At 43.0% G+C, this 25,332-nt stretch overlaps 1 protein-coding gene across 1 annotated transcript; it reads left to right on the forward strand.

The window, feature by feature from the left end:
• Positions 1 to 2,197: 2,197 nt before the first annotated feature.
• LOC104274973 (synapsin-3-like) lies at positions 2,198 to 23,485 on the forward strand (the record flags this gene model as incomplete). Its single annotated transcript, XM_009870777.1, has 4 exons — positions 2,198 to 2,289; positions 15,323 to 15,479; positions 21,662 to 21,751; positions 23,354 to 23,485. Coding segments are annotated over 4 exons (471 nt in total), but the record flags the coding sequence as incomplete, so codon positions are not given.
• Positions 23,486 to 25,332: the final 1,847 nt, after the last annotated feature.

Consider the following 25,332-nt stretch of genomic DNA (forward strand, 5'->3'; position numbering starts at 1 on the left):
CCCCTGACATTCTGTGATTCTGTGATAAAGCTTCCTTCTCTTGAGCTGGTGTTCACATCAGAGGACGCATCCCTCAGTTGCAAAGCTGAAGGCCCAGCTCAGTGATACTCTGCTTTCAGAAGGGGACTTCTCTGAGGCATATGCAGACACAGAAGTGGGAAAAACATACTTTCATCTCCCCAGCCAATAGAGCCTCTCAAGACCCCATGTAAGCTGACAAGTTCACCTTCAGCAACTTGGGGACCTCACTGAGGGTACCCAGAGCATCTGCTCTTGCAGAATTTGTCCACAGTGGACTCCGCTCCTCCTGACATCTACTGAGGTTTTTAAATGTATAAAATGCAGGTGCCTTTTAGAGGTGCCTGTTTTCTTATCTCTGATCCAATATAATCACTGAAGAATTGTGGCTGTGGCCAAGGAAACACTGTGTGATCTCATAAGCAAAGCCCGGCCAGTCACCTGAACCACTGCCATTCCCTGCATGTGTGTGTGTATTTGAAGCAGGATTTATTTCTTGGCAACTGGAATTTTCCCCCTCCTTTCATTGTAATTGGGAGTTACAATGATGTAAGATCATGTAAGGGTGTTGCTCTGAAAGGTTTACACAGGGCCGCAAGACATGAAAACTCATTACATCATCGGGTCACCAGTCCATGGTCATTGCTTTAAAATGATGTGGATTTTTAAAAAGAAAGTTGGAAGTGATTTTTTCATTTGTCATCTGGCCTCTGAGCCTCTACAGGTGCAGTTGTTCTCCATTGGCAAGTTTTTTCCATGCATTCATAAGGACAAAACAAGGGGTTTTTTTAATTTGGGGGGTTTTTTCTGTATAAAATTTGTTCCTGGCACTATCTTTTGGTTCTAGCTAGTAGAAGTATCAGAAGAACATTAAATGGTACAAAGAGCTCAATAGAAACACAAGCATTAGCAACACTATCTAAGTGCTGTGATATCAGGTAGCCATGAAGTTAGATTATTTCACCACTGCCCAGTCTCCATCACACTAAGTTTGAAAGAAACGCCTTAACAGGAAGTGGGAAAAAAGCTGTTAAAAGGGAGAAGATTGAACAATCTATTTGAAACAATAAAATCTGATTATTTACATTTATTTATCTTTATATTCTTCTATATCAATTATATGGAATATAAAAAATACATAGAACATATATTCCATATATTCTATATAGAGTTCTATATAGAACTGTATAGATGGATTAGATAGAATATATTTGTGTTTATATTTGGAGACATTAATGTGCACAGGTATGTTTGCACTGTTGCATACCCAAGGTCTACTCATTTTGCTCCTAAAGAACAGAGTTAGGATTTGGAGCCCAAGGTGAGTACTGATCAGCTAATTCTGTCATCATCCTCCTACTGTGAGTGATCTGAGACCACCGGGTTTCTCTGGCACTCCTGTCTGAGGGGTAGCAGAGCCAGTGGCCATGCAGGAGGATTAGCACACCTCTCTCCCCGTTAATCCCTCTGATTTATGTCTTAACCTTCACTGACACCCACTGCAGTCGTAATCGCCCCCATGTTCACTGCCTTTTACTCCTCATAGTTTAAACAGTCCTTGCCAACCTTTTGGGCCTTGTAAGTCTCACCTCTTTTAAATTATGAAGTGTTTTAATAATTGAGCAGTACTGTTAATAGCCTACCCAGCCTTACTAACCCTTTAATAGTTAAAATCTTAATAAGCAAACAGCATCAAGTGAGTTTCTCTGCTTATCACCTTCCTGCAGCATAATGAGGCTTTTTAGCTCTTTAGCTCTTTAGGTTTAAATCTTTTGTATTAGGTTTATAGCTCACCAGTGGCACGACAACCTTCTCAGACATAATTCTAAATGGATGTTTCCAAGTGGAATCTTGGACTTTGCATTCAAATGACCTTACTTCTTTTCATTATTATTATTCTTTCCTGTATGCATTTTTCATCTTGCTTATTCTGAATTCCTTCAGCACTTATTAGTGCAATAAACCTAATTCTGTATACTTGTACACCCTAAGTGTGGGAGCCATAAATACTTCTGCAGTCTCTTCAGGACAAATCAGCTGTAACTGGATCTCTCATTGCTTCATGGGAAAAAAAAAAAAAAGCAGGCACATTCCAGCAGAAGACAATTCTTTATCTGTGTCTGTGTGTTTGTGTCTCTGCTGCCCTTGAGTAACGCTTTGTTCTTTTGCTCCGCTCCAGGCTGAGTTCTCCGAGCTGAACCTGGCTGCTTACGTCATGGGCGGCTGCATGGTGGACATGCAGGTCATGAGGAATGGCACCAAGGTGGTAAGGTGAGGAGCACCAGCTTGTCTTGAAAAATTGGGCTTTCTGGAGCAATATTGGGGCAGGAGGATGACCTCAGGGTCTGACTGGTATCTGAACTAGGGCAGTGTGGCCTTGATGACTTCAAGGTTTCCTGGAAGTGATGGAAAGACTGACCTGGCTCTGGTGGTTTTGTATCAGGTCTCAATGGCACATTATGCCATACAGTCGTTGTTTCCAGTCTAGACCCTTCATGCAACCACAAATGCCTCTTTTTCAGTTCTTTTTGGCCTCAGACCTCTCAGTAAAGGGATGGTGGATCTTCCTTTCCCTTGATTTTTCTCTCCTTCTATGTCAGCTAATCTTCATTGCACACAGTGGCTTGCATTCATTAGCCTACCTGTGTGAAGTCCTGATCCCAGTGGACTACCCTTTCATTAGCCACAAAGACGAAAGTGATCCCAACTCTCAACAGCTTGATTTGCTCCTAAATTATCTTTTTTTTTTTTTTTTTGCCAGAGATTCCCAATGCTCTGGCCTTGTCCTGTGGTATATCTTGGAGGTAATACCGTATCTCTCATGGGGATTTCTGTCCCTACTAGTATTATTTCGTAACTGCAGTCACTGCAAGCAGACTCTCCCTGAGCAATGCTTCCCTAATCATGCGTCCAATTCATTTTCAAAAAGGATTGCTCCCCTTCTTTCTGACATCAGAGTGCCTGAAATGTTAGGTGCATTCTTACTGGTGCTAAACAAAGAGCAGTGTAAAGTGTCACATCTGTGTACGACAGTAAAACGCCTGTTTACATAGCCCTGATATTACTTTTCACTCTTTTATTCCCAAGCCTACATTTTTATGAGTTTCTGTCATTACAACACTACCTCTACACTTCATCTTTGATACAACAGTTCTTTGCCTGTATTGAAATCTCATTGCTATTCCAAATCCATTTTCCTAACCTCCCTACTTGTTTTTGTACAATTCTTTTGTGCTTTTTGGTGTATCCAGCGTTTCCGAGTTTAATATTGTTCACATGTTTAATCAACGCTTGTGTCTGTTTGCTTCTAGTTCAGAAATAGAGACACATAATGCAGCATGCAAGGATATTTTTGAAAAGGATTATGAGAACAGCTGAAAACCACTGATTCTGAGTGTGCTGCCCTCAGTTTAATTTCTCAAGATGTCATTTCCAGTCCAAACAGTGCAAAGCAACACTTGTCACTGTCAATTAGCTCTGACGGTGGTCCATCAATTCATTTAAGGTCTTGACAGCACTTAATACATCCACAAGTTCTTCTGTGCAATTTCACAAGCCTCTGCTAAAAACTTTTAAGGTTGAGTCTGTTACATCCATTTGCTTTCTCGCATCCCACAAATGTCTGTTCCTCAGTGAAACAGAGCGAATGTCCCGCGAACCAGCCGCTGGAGCATCGATTAGACAGCATGTTGGGCTAATGTGCTCTTGCATTCGCCTGCTCACGACGCTGGATGGCTTCCCAAGAACTATTTCCTAGGTTGATCACATCTTCATTTTCCTTCCCATGCCTTTCCTCCCAAAGCCATTCATACATCTGGCAGAAAGATCTTGAGCTATTAAACTGAAACTGAAGACAAAATTTATTTCACAAGTGTCTGGGGCATGGTGTTTCATGTTGCTGCTCGCCATAAATGCACAGGTATTAGAGCTAGCCTCTTTGCGTGGATATTTATATATGGAAATGCATGTTTTTGTCAGTGGTACTAGGTCAGTTCTTTTGTTTTTGACTATGCATGCTTAAGGACACATGTTTTTGTGTGGGGGGAAGTGGATTTGGCAAATACACACTTGCTGGATACCAAATTCATATGGTATGTGTTGTCCGTGGTTTGTTACAGTCCTATAACAAACCCAAGCACTAGATATTTGTTTACCGCCTGTGCTGATGTGCCCCTGTCCTGCCCAGCTGTGTGAGTTTAATAGCCCAGACCAGCCAACCTCCACAGACACTCTTACCAACACTTTAGAAGTTACAGAAATAAAAACTTTTCCTCACTTTAGAAGGTGAATTATGAAGCATACTGCTACTGAGCTGTTTGGAGATCCCTCGGCCCATCCACATGGGTGCAGCTTGATTCCCACACTCTCCAAGCCCTCCCCTTCCACGCGCAGCCATGTCCTGCCTAGTCAACCACAAGGTGATGCCACACTGGACACCTTCAATTCACAATGTACACCAACCCTACTGCTGCTGACATCTTTTTTATCGATCACTTGGTAGGCCTCTGTTAGCTGTTAAGCCAAATGTTCCGTCACAAGTCCGAATGTGAGATATAATCCTCATCATGGTTTTTGAATACTCAAAGTCCTCGGAAATCCCACTGACAAGTTAAAGGAAGGAAATACGACAGTATGTTGCTAACAGGCATGGCTGGGTTTGCCCTTCTGTGGGAATCCTGCCTTCTTCACACTCCTCTTCAAAGTAAAAGCGACAGAGCATGGCAGTTTAGTTGAAAGTTAGTGAATACTTAAAATCAATAAAATAGTAAACATAACAGAAACAGCAACAAAATAGTAATAGTAATAGTAATAGTAATAGTAATAGTAATAGTAATAGTAATAGTAATAGTAATAGTAATAATAATAAAGCAACCATTAGGATATTCTTTCCAGTTTGAATTTATGTTAAGCTATCTAAAAATCTGTAAGCCTATTAAATTCTGTCATTTTGTGGCTGGTCTCCTTTCCTCAAACTAGCGACATCCTGTTGCACATTTAAATCAAAGCTCTTTCTCTGCAGGTCCCCTGATCCTTTCTGTCACCCTGGAGTTAAAGCACCCTTTTAGATCCTGTGCCAGCTGATTTGAATTGCACCAGGGAAGAATTGCGGTTCTTTTATGGGGAAGATAAATCCCCTAATCATAAGGTACAACAATCCTTGAAGCCCTACGTTTACCACTCCTCCCAGGCAAATTTTTTAAAACAAATAAACCAAAAAAGGAGCTTCAGAAGCATTATCGTCAATTAAAGGGAGCAAGGAACTGTAAGTATAGAGACCCCTGTGACTGCTAGCCCATGTATCTTGAAACAAGCAGCTACAAGTAAGTTAGGAAGCAACATCGCTGAAGCTAGACATTACTTTGCTTGCCTAATTTTTAAAACAAGTGTGACTCCCACAATTTAATTGCACCGTAATAAAGCTCTACTTAAGATGGGGTGAGGGATTTGATAGTCTCAGTGAAATACGCTACTGGAGAGACTATCAACTAACAAATTTAAAAAACTGCATGTGTGTTTTCTGTGCCAGTTCTACTGTGGTATGCAATAGTTCCATCAGCCTATTCAGCACATTTTCTTCAGAGCTAGAAGAAAAGGAGCTGGAGTATCTCATGCAGCCTCTAGCAAGCACTTTCCTAATTCAGTGCCCTATAAGACGTGCCCTGACTGAGGACAGTGCAGGGGAACGAGCTGGGCACCAGGAGCAGCATTGGGCTCAGCCAGGGCTAGTGGAAGGGGGAATCTCCCACATGTTGGTCCTTGTTACTCCAGCACTTCCTTGGATGAAATAGGCACCAGTGACAAATTAAATATGGGAAGCAGAAGGTGGTACTTTTTCATCCCAAAGGACCTCTCACCAACCTAGACATAGCAACCCCTTCAACAGAGAAATGAAATTGAGTCATTTCTGGGTGTGATGGATGGGCTACTAAGCAGTGTGAAAAAGCAAGCGTGGGCTGATGCCTGCTTTTAAACCACTTGGATGGATTCTTCATCCTCCTTCCAGTGCATGCACAACTTCCTTTTCCACTGGTCTACACACACACACACTGAGTGAACTGTCTGGAGTCTAATTTACATTTGAGAGCTCCTGGGCTGTGTCAGCTCTACTGGGGATAGACGTAAGGAATGGGATTTTCATTTTGACTTGTCTCCATTTCTCTGAAGGGCCCTTCATACCAATGTTTCCATAGTGCAAAGAGGCCGGCACTGCACCCACTCTGAGACGCATTTACGCTTTCAGGATATTATAAAAGTGTCTTATTAGAAATGAGAATTTGGGCTGTCTCTGCTTCTGACAACACTTATACACTCCCAAACTATGATCTCAGCCTCTGCATTAGATTAAACACAGTCCTGTGTTTGCCTTTTGGGCTTTACAAGCCTTCAGCTATTAATTCCAGTAGATGTGGGAATAAGGCAGGGATATGTTGAAAATCTAGACAGCTCTCTTACATGGGGAATACTAATGTCGTTGGGAGCATTTCAGACTTTTAAGGATATAAATTAATCACACACCAGACTGCTCTCATCTCCTGTCTCCTTGTGGAGCTGCCTCTTTTGCCATTGGGGCTGATCATCCAAGGGAGAAACCACATTTTTTCTGTGTGTGTCTGCACGGGACCTACCACAGTGGTGGCCATACCACTTGCAATGTGGTATGCAGACCCACTGTGATACCACAGTAAGGACAACAGCTGATGGACCAGGAGATGCCCAGGATCTGAAATGGGGAGAGCCCTTCATGGAGCAATGGCCCTGGCAAGTGGGGAGGGCTGACAAAACTGGCAGCAAAGCAAAGAGGAGCTGAGAGCTGTGGACAAAGCCTTGCTGTGGGGAATGACCTCTGCAGTGGAGTGGTGTTTGGTCCTACAGGCTTCAATTCCTCCATACAAGCCCATTCATTCCTTTAATTAACACCAACTTTCCCGTTGGTTCCAGCTGATTCAGTGCTTCTACTGTGCTCTGCACTCTGATAAAAGGATGGCAGCCCTTTGAATCACCATCCCAAATAGAATAGGACCTGAAAGCGCTTTTTTTTTCCCCAAAGCATATTTTTTGCACTGCAAGCTGCAGTACAATCACAGCATGAGGAAGCAAATCCCTTCATATAGGAGGAGTGGGGAAGAAACTGGCCAGCTCAGTAGCAGGTGTTTTCCCACTCTTCAGAGCTTGCAGGCTCAAGGAGACGTATTCTGGCTAAAAAAGATCTGCCCAATCCAGGGTGCAAGACATGTTAAAGTCCAAGGAGGACGCTTTCCTCTGCCCACTGAACTTTTCCTGTCCCAGGAAGTTCACCCACCCCACAGGGTCATTGACAAGCTGCTCTCTGAAAGCACCATGTGGGTTTTCTAACCTAGAGAGGCCATGCTTTCTCACAACACAGTAGCTGCACATTGTTAAAAGATGGATATTTTCTTGTCTCTTGAGGTCTCTTCATTCACAAGTGTTGGTGGCTTCTTGCAGTTCTTCTACAGGGAGAATATCCAGGGAGGTCGTGGGAGTAGCTACTGTCCCTGGACACCAAAATAGGACATTTTGGTAGCCTGTAGGTCACTTACCAGCTTCTCATCTTCCAGGAAGCTCGTGTCAAACAGGAACCCTAGGCTCTGTCTAGTCCCTGTCTTTTTAGTTTAACTCTTGATCTAACTGAGGTCTTTTTTAGAATGTCTTTTTTCTATTTTTCTCTTGCTTCCAAACCGAAAATCTGAAAATCTCTGTGAAGATGCAGATGAGAGAAGAAATGGGAGAAACTGGTTGGGAGAGTTTAAGTTTCTAGAAGACAGATGGAGAAATATGTTGAGCGAACAGTTTTCCCAAGATTCACAGAATGTGCCACATGTTATAGTAACAATATGTGGTATATATTTAACACTGAGCAACATTTGGGCAATATTTTTGTATTGATGACATGGCAATCCATAAATGTACTGGAGAAGTGTGTGTAACAGCATGTAAGCTTTTGAAAGTGCACTTCAAGCAAAACACCAAGGTACCAAATGACCACCTCCCTTACTAAAATGCCCTGAAGACAAAATGAGCTGGGACAAGTTCTCCAATAGGGTAGATCCAGCCAAGCTACAGGCACACATGAAGCAATTTAACACCTCCAGTAAATATTTATCAAGTGAGAAATTGTTACCACATATGGGATGATTTACCATCATTTTTCACTAATATCTCCCCCCTCTTCACCTGCCTGTCCCCTTCCTCCTTTTTTGTTTTTCCTTATTTTATTTTTTTTGAGCGGGAGCTAAAAAAGAGAAGTTGGAGTATGTTATTTATGTATTTATTCTCAGTTGCTTCCACCTCAGCTCCTGCTGCTAAACAGCTGCTTGGAGGCCTGCTTCCCCCCTTGGGGTTTACTGATCTCCCGGATGAATAATGTCCCCCTTCACCTCCCCAGCAGCTGGCTCCCAGCCGACGTGCAGGCAGGATGCTGACAGCGATTGGGAAAACATTTGGCATGCAGGCAGCTGCCAGAAAGCACAAGTCACTCTGCGCAGGCCAGGGTGGGGAGTATCTCTGAGACTAAACTACTCCCTGGCCCTTTGTGCATTTACAGTAATTCTTTCCAGTAAGAAATGCACTGCCAGGGCCTAGAGTGCTCATTAATTAGTTAATCCTGGGATGAATGTAAGAATGATTAAAGACTGTTGTAGATTGCTTCAGACGTGATTGGCTTTTTTTTTTCCCCAGTCCTGTCTTAATTTGTCTCCTTTCTCTGTCGGTTCTTACTAAGGCTTCTTCCAAGGAATGGCAAGCAGAAAAGTCAAGAGCCAAGTCCTGCTGCACCTGCGCTATACTGATCAAGATGGCTTTTCATTAATAATCTGATATTGGGACAGAATGCAGCCTCAACAAGCTTTGAGTGGCAACAAGTTGGAGAGTGGGAGATTATAGATATGCCAGAGGGTATACCTCAACAGCTAGGGAAATTGAATCTCCTGAAGTTCAATAAAGATAGTTGCAAATTCTTGCAGTGGGGTAGGAATAACCCCACTACTGCTGGGGGCCATCTGGAGAGAATACAGCTCTGCACAAAAGGACCCGGGGGTCCTGTTGTGCCCTTGTGGTGAAGAAGCCCTAAGATTCACTGGGCAGTACTAGCAAGTGTGTAGCTAACAAGACAGTATTCACATCTGGAATATTCTGTCCAGCTGTGAGCTCCTCCATACAAAAAAAAGCATTGGCAAACTGGAATGAGTTGAGTGAAAGGCCACCAAGCTCACTGAAGTGGGTTAAGACATCCAAGGACAGACTGAGAGATGGCTTTGTTCAGTCTGTAAGAGGAGGCTGAGGGGGTCCACATACAGCCATCAGGCAGCTAAGAGGAGGGTGTGGAAAGAATGAAGTCAGACTCTTGTTGAAGGTGTGTAGTGAAAGGGAAATGTAGACAGACACAAGTTGCAACAGGTGGAAATCTAATTAGATACATTTTAAAAAAAAAAAATCCACAGTGACGGTGGTCAAATAGTGGAATGAGTGCCCAGAATGGCTAGGGGTTTTTCATCCTTGGGGATATTCAAGCTTTGGCTGGACAAGACCCTGATCAACCTAATGTCACTTTAAAGTAAGCTCTGCAATGAGCAGGGTGTTGGGCTGGATTATTTCCAAAGATGCTCTCTGACCTAAATTACTCTATGACTTTTTTTCTGTGATGTTGGAAAGTATTTGAATCACCTTCTATAAAAGCTTTGGGTCACAAACATTGTGAAGGCAAATTGCTGTTGGCAGGTGCAGTTGTTATTACTTCGAGGCATCATCAAGGTCCACATGCTTTTCCTTGTCAAGGTTGAGCAGTTTACAAGTAAAATATATGGCAGACTTAGAAGACAGCCACAGTACAGTTCAGAGAGCATGAGGCATGCAAATTTATGGCTCATGAACCTTTAGTCTGTGGCTGAGAAGCAAATCAGGGCACCTTACAAGGTATCCTTGTCTGCATAAAGTGCTACTGGTCCTACTGCAACCATGATTCCTGTTTCCTGCTGCTTTTGCTACACTAATGTCCTACACACCTCATGTTTTTTGCCCCAGCCATTCTCTATTACAGTATCCCAAAATATGCCCCGCTCCTCTTCTCCAGCCTAGTAAAGAGAGGTCACGCTTTATTCTACGTTACTCTCTTGTTTCTCTAAAACCATCTCTATGTTGCCTTACTAATATAAGCAAAAACATTCCTTCTTTCTCTGAATAGCTTCAGCAGGGTTTACTGCTTTCTATGGAAAATATGACATAAGGTTTTGACTGAACTGAGTTTTTTTTTACCAAATTTCCCATTTTACTATGACATCCAACATAACACAAAATCTAACATCATGATAGTTGAAAGTCACATATTTCTTACTACTTTTCAGTAATGTAATAACGTACTATGAACACTCAAGTAAAGCACAAAAAAACCCCTTGTTCCTATTTGTAAATGCCATTTTCTATTAGCTCCAGATACCTGAGGCACTGCATAGTTGGGGGGATTATTGCATTTCTCAGGTAGTTGCATCCACTTACAGCTTGGACTTGGGCCTCAGAAGCTTGCCTGAAGGCTCCATTAATTATCAGTAATGCAATTGCTTAATTATGCACTTTTCTTCCTCTCCGTGTCATGCCAAGCAGATATGAAAGGCTTAGAAAAGAATTTAGTGAAAAAGTGTTGATTAATGGGAAGTGTCAGGAAACTGAATAAAGCCTCCTTGAATAATGGAGTGTAGATGGAACCTGAAGTGAGGATGTGCATCTTCAGTGATCGGGGAAGATCTTTGTCTATGGACATGAAGGGTCAAGAGTCTTGTAAGATGGGCAGTCTTTAAGAAACAAAGCAGGAGGGCCCATCCTTCTCCCTCAGCACCAGCAAAAGGCTCTTTAAACCCACCATCGTGCTCAAGCATAAAGCAGGTCTACCCTTCAGCTGCAGGTGATTATTCACAATGGAAGAGATCATTTAAAAAGTATTTTGACATCATAATCTATTCTTGTGTGATTTTTCCTCATGCCCACGAAGCTCTTTGTGCTTCAGTGAGAAAAGCTGAAAGACCAGGAAGCAAGCCAGAGTTATAACTATATACAGAAAAAAAGAAACAGGAAATCCAAATACTTTTAAGTCATGAAACCTCCCAGTAGGATTTGCTGTCATCATCTCCTGTACCCCAGAGCAGGCTGGGGACCTGCTTTCTGCAGAGAAATGTTATTGATGATCTTTTCAGATCTTATCCTCTTCTCCTAATTAGAGAACTGAGACACATGGTCACCAGAAGAATAGCTACTGCTACTCCTGACATGTTTCCCTTCCATATTTAACATCAAGAATTTCTCAAATTGTTTTATATTCCCTCACTTCTGATAAAACTATTTCCAAGACAGCTAATGCTGTCACAGATTTAAGAGTAGATGAATCCAGTATAAGAAATTGTACCCTGCAGTCAGACCTCTTCCTGTTAGGTATTCTGGTCCCAGGCTTTACATTTAGGTTTGTCTCTAAAATATAGTTTTACTGCTAAGAAGGAAAGAGACTGCTAAAATGCATTGGAACAAGTTGAAAAAGACTTAGTTAAATGCAAATACGCATCCTGCACCATGGTGTTGAAGTCTAGGCTCAGGACTGGCACCACTAGCAGCTTTCGAGCCAGACACTCGTCATCATCTGGGAGTGATTGACTCTGGTAATCGCTGGCTGATCTCAATTGCCAGGAGGAGAGGTAGTCTAAGTGACTGCTATGTGCCTTGGCTAGCAGCTGGGACAACTGTTGCAAAGGGAGAGAAGCCACAGGCACTTTGAAGGGGAGGCTGATTCATTCTGGGGGTGTCCAGTTCAGTCCTGCACCACTCGGAGCAGCTGAAAGGCCTGTGCTATGTGTGGCAGAGACCATTGCTTGTGGTGACACGAGCTGAAAGGAAAGCACCTTTCCATTCCAGAGAAAAATGAAATCTCACCAGCCTTTTCAATCTCAAAATAAAATTTTTCCAGTCTCCTGGATTTACTTATTTTTTAAAAAACCAAAGGATTCTTGTATCTCTACACCACTTTGGGAACATGTTACATGCATTTTAGTGGCCCTTATTCTGCTAGGTAGTGCTAGGAGCCAAACTCTAAATAAGTGCTGAGCTCTTGGGGTATAGGAAAGGGCTTCTGTAAAAGGATTGTGCCAAGGATGGGCTCTAGCTTTCTTCTGGAAGCTTCCTCCTGGAAGCTTCCTCCATCTGGCTATCATGCTAAGGAAGATTCATGACTTCAGGTAGGTGTCTTCCATGCAGCCCAGGAAGGGCAGAGCACAGCTTCTAAGTGACATGTTTTAAACCTGTGTTTGTTTACTTTTAGTTCCATTCACTTATCCCATCTCCCTGTCCACTAGATATTTGGATGAGCTCTCCTGTGTTTTTTCTGTGACCAAACCCATTCCCATGACCCATTTTTAGCAGAGCTCTAGGTACAATTTTATTCAAGACCACTTGCGGTCATCTTAGGCGATGGCTGCACAGATCTGCTGGAGAGGCAAGGTACATGCTCCTGTCATAGCTCTCCCAGTCCTGCCAGACTCAGGTTCTTCGGACCTTGGCACAGTAGGTGCATAACCCAAAGGTTATGGCAATGTTTCAAACGTGGGACTTCTGCCTAACCCGTCTGTCTGCCAAGGATTTCAACTTTCTGACATGGGAGATGTTACTGGGTTGGGTTGAAGTAACAAAGAAAACAGTTATGCTACCAGCTATTTCAAATCCAAGGGTCGCTATGTTAGCTTAAGCTTTACATTCTGAGAATAAGCATTAGCTTGCAAAAGTAATCTTCTACCAGAAAAGCCAGAATCCTCGTGTGAAGCAATTAAGCTCTTTTCTTCCCAGATCGCTGGTACGCCAGTTATTCAGTTCTCATGCCACCACTTCTATCATGACTATTCATTTCCCTTCTACTGTCTGCTGTCTTTCCTAGCCCCTCGTCTCCCATTTTGCCTCTGGTCTCTGTTTCTCCATTACAGATATCTCATAGACTCTGGGGCTCTCCAGCTGATGTTTATTCACAGCTAGTCCCAGCACTCCTCTGCCTTGTTCTCAGTATCCATGGGAACATCCTCATTGTCCCGCCAGGCTCAGAACAGGGATTCAGTGTCCACCTTGGCTTTAGAGATTCACTCCTCATCTGCTGCATGACAGAATGCTCTGCCTTCCTACACGATGCAGAGATTGAGAATAGGCTTCTCTATGCTAATTCTGTATTCTTGTGTCCATCTTCTAAGTTGAGAAACTCTTCCTTTGCCAGGATCTGAAAAGACAAGAGCTTTTTTTTTTCCTCAACTTTTGGCTGGCAGAAGTAAAGCCACTGAAGGCAGTTTCCCAGCCACTGTGTGAACTGCCCCACTAGCTGGCCATGCTCATCTGTATGCTTCCTCCTCACCACAGCACCATGTCCCCACCCTGGGATGTTGTGGGAGATGCCCAAGGGCAAATACTGATGCTTTCTCTGGCAAGACTGGAGCAATGGTGTGAACTATTACTGTGCAGCCCCAGTAAGTGGTGTTCCCTAAGCTGAGTCTGAGGAAAGACTTGAGCTGTAATGGGGACCATTTTCCTCTTCATACACTTAGAAAGCTGAATGAAGGAGGGGCATGCCTGAAGATCTTGTCCCTCCAGGCACCACAACTGTTTATTAACTCAGCACAGATACCAAGTCCTGGTCCAAGGAAGATGATTGATCCTTCCTGAGGACGTGCACCTGCCTCTAGGGTACTTTCTACACGACAAGTCCAGCAGAATGGAGCAGCTCAAGCATTCCAAGATTTGTATTCACTTACTGTTTCTCAGCAGGGGGTTACCGTTTGCCTCACCCCCCACTGTCACCAAGAAGGTCCATCAATCAGCTGCCCAGGGATAGTGCAGCCCTCCCCATACTCATTATGCATCCTGCTGCTGGAGGAAAGAACCACCTTTGGTGCCAAGTACATTAGGAAACATGCCTGAGTTTAAAAGTACTCCATGGGAGGGAATCACAACATTTCCAAAGCCTGGCCTCTTGCATCACAAAAGCAGAGCACGCTCCTCACCATGTCTCAGGCGATAACAAAAGGCCAAGGCCAACAAACAAAGTGAACAGCTTTAAAACAACGAAACTGTGCTGGGTTTTGTATACAGTGTTTTTTGCCACAATCTGGCCCAGAGTCACAATCTCGGATTTCCCTGCCAGGATGATGGAAATACAAATAAGGGCTATAAACCCAAAGCATTTCCAGCTCATACATCCAAAGGATAGAAATTACAGTCTCTTAGCAAGGAAAATGTTCAAGGGTAGTGAGGTAATGGGACCTGGTTACAGAGCTCATTTCTTTGAAAAACTTTAATACAGTATGGAAATTTTTCCAATGTCCTTGATGCAACATTTGTAATGTATAAAATAATCCCCTGTTTCAGTGGAAAAGACCCTTCCATACCTTCAAGAATCAACCGCTGAGCTCCATTTTGGGAACAGTTTCTTTCCAGCTGCTGTTTCCAGAGATTCCTGAATGGTTCTGAAGACACAGCGTCAGCAAGGAATGAAATCTGACTGTTTGAAAAATAATCTGTCGCCTCTTGGCTTACCTAGAAAGGGCCTCACTTTTCTGTGCACATGCTGAGAGCTGCTGCTGCTGAAGCATAGGAGTCTCAGCTCCAGTCTTGCTAAATAATATTCTGGGAGTCCATGCCATGAGTCACAGCACTGGATGAGGGGCTCTGCTCATTTGATTAATTACATTACCATGTCTGCCCTTTATTTGTTGACTCATAGCCATGAGAGCCTGGGATGTGCTGCCTATGTAGTAAACTGATTAAAGGGGGAACGTATGTCAATGTAGGGATGTGCGCGATAGCTTATTGAAATCCCTCATGATCTTCCCACCCACTGGGCATTGCTTCAATATCGAGTTCAATCGTCAGGAAACAAACTTGCTCCCTCATCTGCGTCGCACATTGCAACGAGCTTGCCAAATACGGACAAGCTTTTAGAAAGAAAAGAGAATCCCCCCACCAGTGAATTTATGACCCTTGGCTCTGCTTGTGGCTTGTTCCTGTGCATGCCTGAGTGACATGGAAACTGCAGCAAAGCTGTCTGGCTTGTTTCTACACTCTCACACTTGCAGATACGCTGGATTTTTCCTTTTTTCTAATGACTAGGGGGGGTTGTTTGGTTTGTTACCTTCTAATGCAAGCAACCCATGACGAGAGACTCAGAGAACCACAGGGGTTAATGAAAGAAAGGGCAAGGATGCACAAGAAACAAGGAGAAGCTAAAAGTGTTGCTGAGAGTTTGAAAGTCAAACATCACTCCTCTCATCTGTTCCAGGTCCTTCAAGCCAGATTTTGTCCTGATCCGGCAGCACGCCTACAGCATGGCACTGGGAGAGGACTTCCGCAGCCTCATCATCGGCCTCCAGTACGGTGGCATCCACACAGTCAACTCCCTCTACTCCATCTACAACTTCTGCAGCAAGCCTTGGGTGGTAAGTGGCGATTCAGCTCTACTGCGTGCCAACACTGCAAAGCAGGTATCTGGTACCAATAAAGCACCAAACTCAGCTTCCACTCTGTTTTATAGGAATTAATCTCTTCAGGTTAAAACCAACCTAAACACCCTTAGGAATCTAGCTGGGAATTCTTAGGGGGAGAAAAACATCAGCAGTGCTTCTTTATCAACCTCTAGTAATATCAGGGTGATATTTCTTCACCTTGAGTAGGACATTTCATCTCTCCCAAACTCTAGTGTGTCATAAACAGCTAGCAGTACAGTAACACTTGGATTTCTTGTAAGGCATAGTAAATGAACAGCAATAGATTAATAATAACAGTTCAATGGTAGCATATCTCTGTCTTGACCAAAACCACAGTAGAGATACCTTAAAGGAAACATTAGTATTCACTGGTTTAGAAAGTATCTGAACTATGCTATTTCTAGCATCTTTTGTTTGCTACACACTTGTGGTAGCCATGTGCCCCAGGCTAAGATTAAAATTCTCCAGTCTTTGAAGAAGTGTAACCTGCACATGTCTTCTCTTCCTACTTTTTCTGGGTGGTGCTTTGCTGTGAGGAAATTAGCTGAAAAGAGAGGGAAGAAAGGAAAAGAGATGGGTTCTTCAACAAATAGGTCCAGGAAAAAAATCAAAACAGAATGACAAAGACTTTGGAAAGAAGCAGAAGAAAAGGGGGAAACTTGAGTTTTTCAGCAATTTCAGAAGGAAATGGAAGGTTACTAAGTGTTGGTTCATTGATCCTGAAAGACTGCACCTTGGAAACACCTTGGGCTGAGTGAGCTCCTGGGGAGAACCCAACATTTTGCACTGGAAGCCTTCACCTGTTCCTTAAATTTTGTCAAGTACACCTAAAAATCCCAGAAGACCTTAGAACATATCATCATTGTTCTGTCTCAGCCCTGACTCAAAGTCTGTAAAAATTCCCCAGACCTCTTTTATGGCCAGCTCTAAGTCAAACCGCAGGAGCAGGAGAGCTGGAGGAGTAAGGCTGGTCACCATGAGCCACAGGAACACAGTTGGCTATTGTAGCACCTGCAGGAAGAAGTCAGATGCTGATTACACTTTGGAGTCCAAATCTGGATCTTCCAAGAAGCTTCATCCCAAACTGCCCTCTCTGATCACTGGTGATCTCAGAACGGAAGTTTCCCTGCATTGTTCTACGTAGGAAGCAGGAAACTACAAGCTATCTGGATGTCACAAGGAGATGGGACTTTCCAGTATGCCCCCCATGGAAAACTTTTAGATAAATCTTCAGGAATTCCTCTTACTCATTGCATAAATTTAGCTTGGGGTGAGATGGAATGCTTATAGTAAGTGGTAACTATCTTCCTCATTACCTAATTAAGTCTTTTTTTGTTGTTGTTTATTCCTTGGAATAAATATCCTGTTAGTCTTCAGTGTGTTGACTGGTAGTTCAAATTCAAGGCCTGTAATGTCTCAGACTTTTATTTCCATGACCACGCAACATTGGATTTTACTCATTTCTTACCAAATAGATGCCAGTGTAATAGACATGGTCTTCTCTATTTTGATCCCTTTTATGACATTTGGGGCTTTTGTGGAGACCAAAAGCAAGCTCCTGCCTTTTCAAAAATGCTGCAGTGCACTAATGAGAGTAGCGAGAAAAATCTCACTTTTCCATCACTGTTTAGGTGGATGACGTACGTTTGGCCTCAGTCCTCATTTGAATGTTGAGGGCTGCTGAGAATAGAAAGGGGAGGAAGAAGGGATCAAGTATCAGGCTCAGCAAAACACCTTTGTATTGTTTCCTACAACTGGTCCTACATACGTGAGTATGTTGACCCTGGTGACCAGACAGAAAGCCTCTGCATTTACACTGGCTCTTGCTGAGGAAGAGGGTCATGTGGTCTGTTCCATCTGATTTGGTGGTTGAGTCAAGGTTTAGTTGATATTTTTCAGCTCATGCCTTGTAATTATGTTTATGATTGTGCACAGGGACCTCAAGATGTGACAGACTTATTTTTAGGAATCTAAAATAAAAGAAAACAAACTCAGCACATAGGGAAAAAAAAAAAAAAAAGAAAAAGCAGGGCTGGCAAGGCAGTGTGGGAGAAGTTGGCTCTGCCAGTAACTTGGCTTAAGCTATTCTGGGTCCGTTTGTGCCATACTTCCCTCACAGAGAATACAGCTGGCTCAGACAACCTTCCCAGAGGACTCAAGGAAACCACTTGTAAACACTTAAAGCAGATTTGAAGAATGCCTCTTTTCCCTTCTGCCCCTCCACACACATGATGCCTCAAATCAATGATCAAATCTCAGGTGAGACCTGAGCTGGTATTTGGCATCACTGAAATTTTATCGGGTTGAAGCTCAAGTAGAGGTTGCACTGGGGCACTTGACGGCAGAAAGCTTCACTGGCAGCAGATTCAGAAAATTCGGATTTTTATGATAGCTGGAAAGAGAGATAGGGACAGACTACTTTGGTGCACGTTCCAGTCTGATTGCAAAACAGGCATCTTGAAATAAGGGAACTGCTTAGCAAAGATCACTGGGAACTTTTTGGACCTCAAAACAGTTGAAATAAATGAAGAAATGAAATTAAATACCCTTGGGAAATGTGCTTCTCTCTCTCACTTTTTTCACCCCCCAAAAAATGGCCCCATTTCATAGAAATGTTTATGATTTTGTGGAGGGGAATGGAAGTGAGACTGTTTTTCCTTGGCAATTTGCAACAACGTTTTTTCTCAGCAGCTCTAATTACAATCAGCTGAGTTTGAGCTTGAGTTTACTCAAACATGCAGCCCCATTTTTTAAGTGACATTTGCCAGGTTTCCAGTACTGCAATACACAAATTTCTTCAAAGGTTAAAATCTGCATTAAACATGGGCACAGTTTGAAATAGGCATTTCTGAAAGAGAAACAGACGTATTCAGGGGGATCTCACACACAGAGAAACATCTAAGAAACCCGAATTTTAAGACGATCCCGAAATTATTGAGAAATAATGCTACAAACGCACTTAACACAATGCTTCAACCACTAAAAATAATTTTTTTGTTATAAAATTAACAATTCAAAATGCAGTGGGGACAATGCTCAGAGCAATGTTCATGTTACATGCAGTAACGTCCGTAACTGTGAGGCAACTTTTGTGAGACTGCAGGAAATACAAAGTCTTGAAGACAGTTACCTACAGAGTCCAAGAGACTTCCAGACAAACTGTTACTGACTGTCAAGGGATATAGGCTCCCTGACAACCTAGGCACTTTAAATATAAGAAAAAGGCCTTGAGACCCTCTGAATGGGTCTTTTTTATTTCTTTGTATGGTTCCCCTGCAAGTAACTCTGGTGTCTAACCAGTCGGGCAAGGCATCTCACTTAAAACCCGGGCTGTGCCATGTTGCCTTGCCCTGTAGCCTGCTTTGCTGGCTAGATACAATCTCACTAAAACCAGTGGAACCACGGGAATTAAGAACTGATAAGAAAATGTGGAAGGGACAGATATATCTAGCTGAACTGCTGTCAGAACATTCCTACACACCTAAAATGCAGTGGGAGGAGCTACTTGAGTAACATGGGTGTCTTTTTGCCAATATACCATCTCTAACAACTGGAACAAAAAAAAAGGGGAAAAAAAAAAGGAGATAATTGTCTCATGAGGGTCAATACCAAAATCAGACCTTTTTGCAGGCTTGGCCCATCGAAGAGGCTTCCAGATGACTGAGTCTCTCATCTGCCCATGTGACACACGTGGTATTTCAGCAAGAGCCAAGAGCTGTGTGCTTCAAAAGGAAGCCCAAGGAAAAAGTCAGGACACTGACAGCTGCGCAGTTGTTCCAGTTACTTTGTTTGAGCTGTTTTCCTAGGATAAATGTATGTCACTTCAATGTCATGGTCTCCATGGTTCATCAGGACTGCGTACACACACAGCAAGGGGCATATGCTGCTCTCAGCCAGGGTGTTTTTCCTCTCCTCCCTGTCTCTGTCTCATTCTGTTTAACTTTTAAGCGCTGTTTGCTCACATTGCTAGTCAAAACAGGGCTTTATTTTTCGTCTCTGCGATGTGCAGTGCTAGTGCAAGTAGTTAAGAGAAGCAAGCTGTCCTCCTTCCCCAACATCAATATGCTCCTTGCCAACAATAATTAATTATTCTACATGAGTAGTTTTTCTCTTATCTGCCGATGCATGTGAGGGGTGGTAGTGGTGGTGTTAGTGATGGAATGTGCCACCTCTAGATGTTTTCTGGGTTTTCTTAAATGTCACATTTTGACCTATGAGATTAGAAAAAGGATTCCTTGCATTTGTCCGCAAATCTGCTGGCAGCCACCCCTTCAGCATGTGGTTTAGGTCTGGCACACACCTTGCAGCCCAATTTTTTTGCTGGCTGTATTTTTTTTTTACACTCATACCACCCTTTAACTCCCAAAGAGGTATTTCTTCTCCATAGCGAGGTGAAGTTTCAATGTCTTATATAGGAAATACTTTTGCTTAAATTGGCCCAGAAACCAGGACAGGAGCGCTAACATAGATAATCAGCAGAATAAATTCTCAGTACCTCTCTCTAACCTTGGGGTTGTGATTTGGTGCATTTACTGTCTTCAGCCATTGCTCAAAAGTGCTCAGAACACGAAAGATTACACAGATTCTTACCAATGGAACAACCCCAATCATTTTACTCTCTTAACATCCATGACAATAATCAAGCTACCTTATTCAGCTTTACTGCCCCTTCTTCAAGGCTGCCAGCCTAACCACTTCACCAACAGCACTGATAGTTGGACATTGTCCGTGGTGATGGGGCTGGGCCTCTTCAGAAAGAGAACAGAACCCCTAGATGTGTGATTGTAAAGAATCTGAGTTGCTCCTGAGAGCTGGAAGGTTTCTGGGATATATATCATAGAATCATAGAATGGTTTGAGTTGGAAGGGACCTTAAAGATCGAGTTTCAACCCACTGCCATGGGCAGGGGCATGTTCCACTAGAATAGGTTGCTCAAAGCCCCACCCAGCCTGGCCTTGAACACTTTCAGGGAGGGGGCTTCTGCCTCTTCTCTGGGCAACTTGCTCTAGTGCCTCACCGTCCTCACAGAAAGGAACTTCTCCCTAATATATATGTATCTCACCTCTTACTCTCTTCGGTAAACCAGCCCTGTTTTAACAACATTTTCTGTCATGTCTATTAAGTTTCTCTCTTACAGTTTTGTGTTTTTCTCCAGCTGATCAATGATAGATTATACAGGGAGGATGCAGGCAATGTACAGAACATTCTGCTTGCTTCACAGATAGCTGTGTGATGCTTCTGTTAGGATTTTGGAACCTGAACTGACACAAAAGTCAGTCTTACCACAGAGAGCTTTGTGTCTAGCACAATCTGAATGCTAAACAGTTTCTAACAGTGGTGATAATGGTGAAGCTCATGCTGACAGGTGGGAACAATGACAAATGTTCACCCTTGTACATGACATACCAACACTGCTGCTTTCCCCGTTTATGTTGCATGCTGCGTTCTCTAGATACCATCCTCAGAGACTGAGGTCTCCCTCAGACCTCACTGGCAGATGGGGAAGGGGAGGATCTCCCCTTCCTCCTACCATGCATGGGAGGCTGTTTGGAGACCCTTGATTCATAGTAAATGTCAGTTATGATTGATGGTGGGCTCATGCTTCTTTGGTCTAACACTCAAACCAGGGAGCACTGGAAATTCCCTCTGTCACCTCTGTGCCTTTACAATTCTCCTTCCCTTCAGCACAATGGATAAATGTGCTTTGGTTTGATTTGACTGTGGGGCAGAGATCCAAGGGAGAGTTTTGATTTATCTTGTCTCAGGAGTGGTGACACTGATATCCTGCCTGGTCTCTCCTCTGAGCCCTCTCCTCAGCCACATTTGAAAAGCAAAGCTTGCTCATAGCAGATATGTAACTAAACCCATGCTCATCCCCTTTTGCCTCTTGAACCCTCTCTCTGCTCTCTTAGTCCAAGGTTCACGTACACAGGCTGACTTGCGGGTGGGTAAATACAGCAACTTTGTATTTCCCTGCAGCTCTGGGGTCAAGAAAGCAAGGTGAGAAAGGCAAAATAACATGTTTCTCTCACCTCCTTCAAGTTATTAGAACATTTTGCAAGCACTTATCTATTACACACTAAGCCACTGACATACGCTGTGTCTGTTTTTTGTTCCCTCTCCCTCACCCCAAGTTCTCTCAGCTCATTAAAATCTTCAACTCGCTGGGTCCTGAGAAGTTCCCCCTTGTGGAGCAAACGTTCTTCCCAAGCCATAAGCAGATGGTGAGTACCTTTGCTTTCTTCTGATGCCAGCATGGATGGGGGAGAAGCCACGAACGTGAGCTGGGCATGAGAGATGGTGGGCATACTGGGAAGAATCTCAGTTTTACTTACAGAGAATTACTAGTCAAAAAGCAATATGCAAAAAAGCACTGCCAGGAATCTTTTTCCTTTCTTGCCCAGCCCTCCCCCAGGTCACATATGGACCCTGACAAAGCAAACAATGAGAACAGGCTCAAAATCAAAGCAAAAATCCACTGTAAAGTCTAGTCCTCCTGACAGCAACAAAACACTCAGTGCCCTGTGTGGCTGCCAGGCCCTGTACCAAAATCTTAGGGCCATTTACAGAGATCTGTGTAGATGCCTTTAGTCGTGGCAAAGCTGGTGGCTTTGTTTAAAACTGTTCATGTCTCTTGTTTTCCCGGGGTTAAAAGGATGACTAGTCCTTCATGAATTTTTGCTCCCAACTTACATCCATGAATTCGTGGCTCTTCTCGCCGGGCTGAGGGTTTGATGAGACCCTCTATGAATTGTGACCCATTTTGTGTGACACTGGCTGGCCGAGCTTATTTCCCCACGCTTGTGAACTTGAGCAGCACTGGCAGCCTGAAGGTTAGTCTTGTTGAGACAACAAACTAGGGCTTAAAAACATTCAAACCCCTCTTTTCTCACACACTTGATGCAACACTGTGGGCCAACCACAATGGGTAGCGGGGTGCAGGTACCTGATGGTGGATATAAGCATCTACCAGGAGCTTCAAAATTCAAAATGAAGTCTCATTTAGATTCTTGTGAAAAATTCCACTGGTGTTCACTAGGTACCTGAATCCCTTGAAATGCCAGTCCTTCATCTCTCTGTTTCAATACTCTGTTCTCTGCCTGTGCTGTGCGGACAAAAGCACTTCACAGGCATCTCATGAAGGTAAGTACAGTCATGACTGCTGCAAAGCACTGAAGTGGTAAGAGTTGTATTGTCATTTAAGACCTAAAGAAACAGATGGTTCTTAAACACTATGTGACAGTCTGTTGCAGACTTTTAAGACAAATTAGTTGATTAATCCTGTTGCATTTAACTCCTGCTGATTTATAATGAGAGTTTTGTGATGTGTAATGCTTCAGGACAGCTTCAGGCCAGACTTTGTCTCACCATCACTTCTGGAATGGTATTTTTGGAAGATTTGATTAAGGTTTTCATTGCAAATACATTAGTTAGCACTTTTAGCATTACTTTCTCTTCTGGTAATCTGAATCTTGATTCCTCAGCATGTAAATGCATTTGTTACCAGCATAGTAGATTGGTTTAAGAGCGCACTGATCTTAATTTCACTGATCAGTTATAAATATATCTTTATAACTGATCACCTACTTGCTTACTTCCAGAGAACACAGGAACATTTTTAAACTGTAGATTATCTCCTCTGAACACAAACACTATTGTTGATATGCAAGCTTGAGTAATCTGGTTTAAATCAGTCACCTCCCAAACATTTACACAAAAAACAATCCACTTGGGCAAATTCAGGTCAGCCTTTCCAGGTGGGGAGTCCACCTTATGGAATGAATCTATGTAACTTCTTAAGCTCTTTTCTGGGTGCATCTTCACAGTATCCTGGGCAGTGCGAGGCTGAGAGGGCAAATGCCAAGCAAACTCCTTTGCAGTTATCACTCAATCAAGTACCTGTGAATGTTGCTTACCCACTGCATGTCAGCTTCTCCATGTGTCAGATGAGAATATAATGATCTCCCCTGCCCCCTCTCTTTCTTCCCTTTCCTAGAGGCATTTTCAAACTGTACCAGTTAGCACTCATAAAACACACTGTGGTCCTTTGATGGCTGACCCCCTGGAAGTGTTTATAACTAGTGCCATGGGTTTACCTCTTTGCAACGTGATATACTTCAAGCAATTCTGTTCTCACGAAAGAGAGCCTCATCCTTCTATATTCAAATCTTTCCAAAGCTTGCTGTCTAAACCTCTGAGTTAAACACAGAACAGGTTTTAAAAATCTGTTTCATACTTTCATCCATGTAGAGATTTTGCTGAAGTGAGATAAGGGAAATTTCTAACAGCAGGCTCACCTTTGTGAGCTTCCTTCTGACAATAGAGCACTTTTCACCAAGCTTAAACAGTAAAATTAGAGAGAGAGCGCACAAGGCTCTGGCACTTCAGAGCAGAAAAAGATCCAAAAGATGAATCTCTCTTCCCTTTGCGACCGGCACGTACCTTTCAACCCTCCTTCCCCGGGTGATCCGTTTACTCGGAATACGAGCAACTTGACGACTGGTCTTCTAAGGCCTTACTGGTGCTACCACAGCCATAATGACTGCCTTGCTCTGCAGTGACCCCCGATGGCCAGCTGACAAGTGGGATACATGAACTTCAAAAGGGATTTTTCACCTCTCCTTGGCTTATGACCCCGGTAACAATTCTTAGAGCAATCAACCTCCTTAAAAAGAGGGAAGGATCTTTGCTAAAGTGCAGGAATTGCCAGAGGTGGAATATCTGCTTTGAGCCCAATAAAACAGTATCAGGAAAGGGAAGGAAATGAATAAATCCACTTTGCAAATGCATTTGTGTACATCTGAAGTGGGCAGAAACTACTAATATAAGTAAAGCAGAGACAGAGTGTCTGTGATACAAATAAAACCACTTTACTGTTTAGAATAAAAGGACACTATAAAAAGTGAACATTATGTAACATTACCTTAAAAGACAATATACATTCACTGAATATAAAATTTATAAATAACATGGAGGAAAACTGTAAACAGTGCTAGAAAATTTAGCAACAAATACATTCCTTCTGGACAAGATTTTTCACACGGGTTTGGTTCCCTCCTCAAGTTTCCATGACTATCAGGAACAGCAGAGTGGCTCTATGCTATGAAAGAAGGACAGTATCAGAGAGAAGGAGAAGCCAGGCAAAGCAGGAGCAAAAGTTTAGTGGACTTTTAAAATTTTTCTCAAGACTGGTAGTCCCAAAAGCCACTTATTCTAAAAATCGACAAAAAAATTTTGCAGTTGCCCACATTTTGTTCTGCTTTTCTAAGCTATAAAACACTTTATACGTGAGACAGACTTTCAGAGACATCTGAAAGAATGGAAACTTTTTCCCATGGAGGCTTTTACTTCGGTCTTTACTGTAAAAAACACAACAGTATGTTTCCCATCACCGTGAGGCAGCATTTCACTGTGGCCAAGTATGAATGAGATATGGTGATATATTTAGTTTTTAGAATATTCCTACTTAAAGGGCCAAGTAACTCTTCAAAACACGGGAAATTTAGACTTAAAATGGCAGTCTTGTCCTATACAGGGGAGGCGGAAGCCTCCCGCAAGAGAACTTTATTCGGAGTACTCCATGCACAGATCTCCTCCTGCTCTCTACCCCCTTCAGTTTGGAAAAGGAAAATAAAATCCAATTCTTTCCAATTTTTCAATCTATTTTTTCTATTTCTGAAGGGGAAAACATTCTCAAGCAAAAAACGTTGTTTAAGCTGGAGAAAAGAAGGCTCAGGGGAAACCGTATCGCCCTCTACAGCTACCTAGAAGGAGGCTGTAGCAAGGTGGGGGTTGGTTTCCTTTC

The sequence above is a fragment of the Apaloderma vittatum genome, unplaced genomic scaffold (genome assembly GCF_000703405.1).
Source record: "Apaloderma vittatum isolate BGI_N311 unplaced genomic scaffold, ASM70340v1 scaffold4356, whole genome shotgun sequence".
NCBI classification, from domain to species: domain Eukaryota; kingdom Metazoa; phylum Chordata; class Aves; order Trogoniformes; family Trogonidae; genus Apaloderma; species Apaloderma vittatum.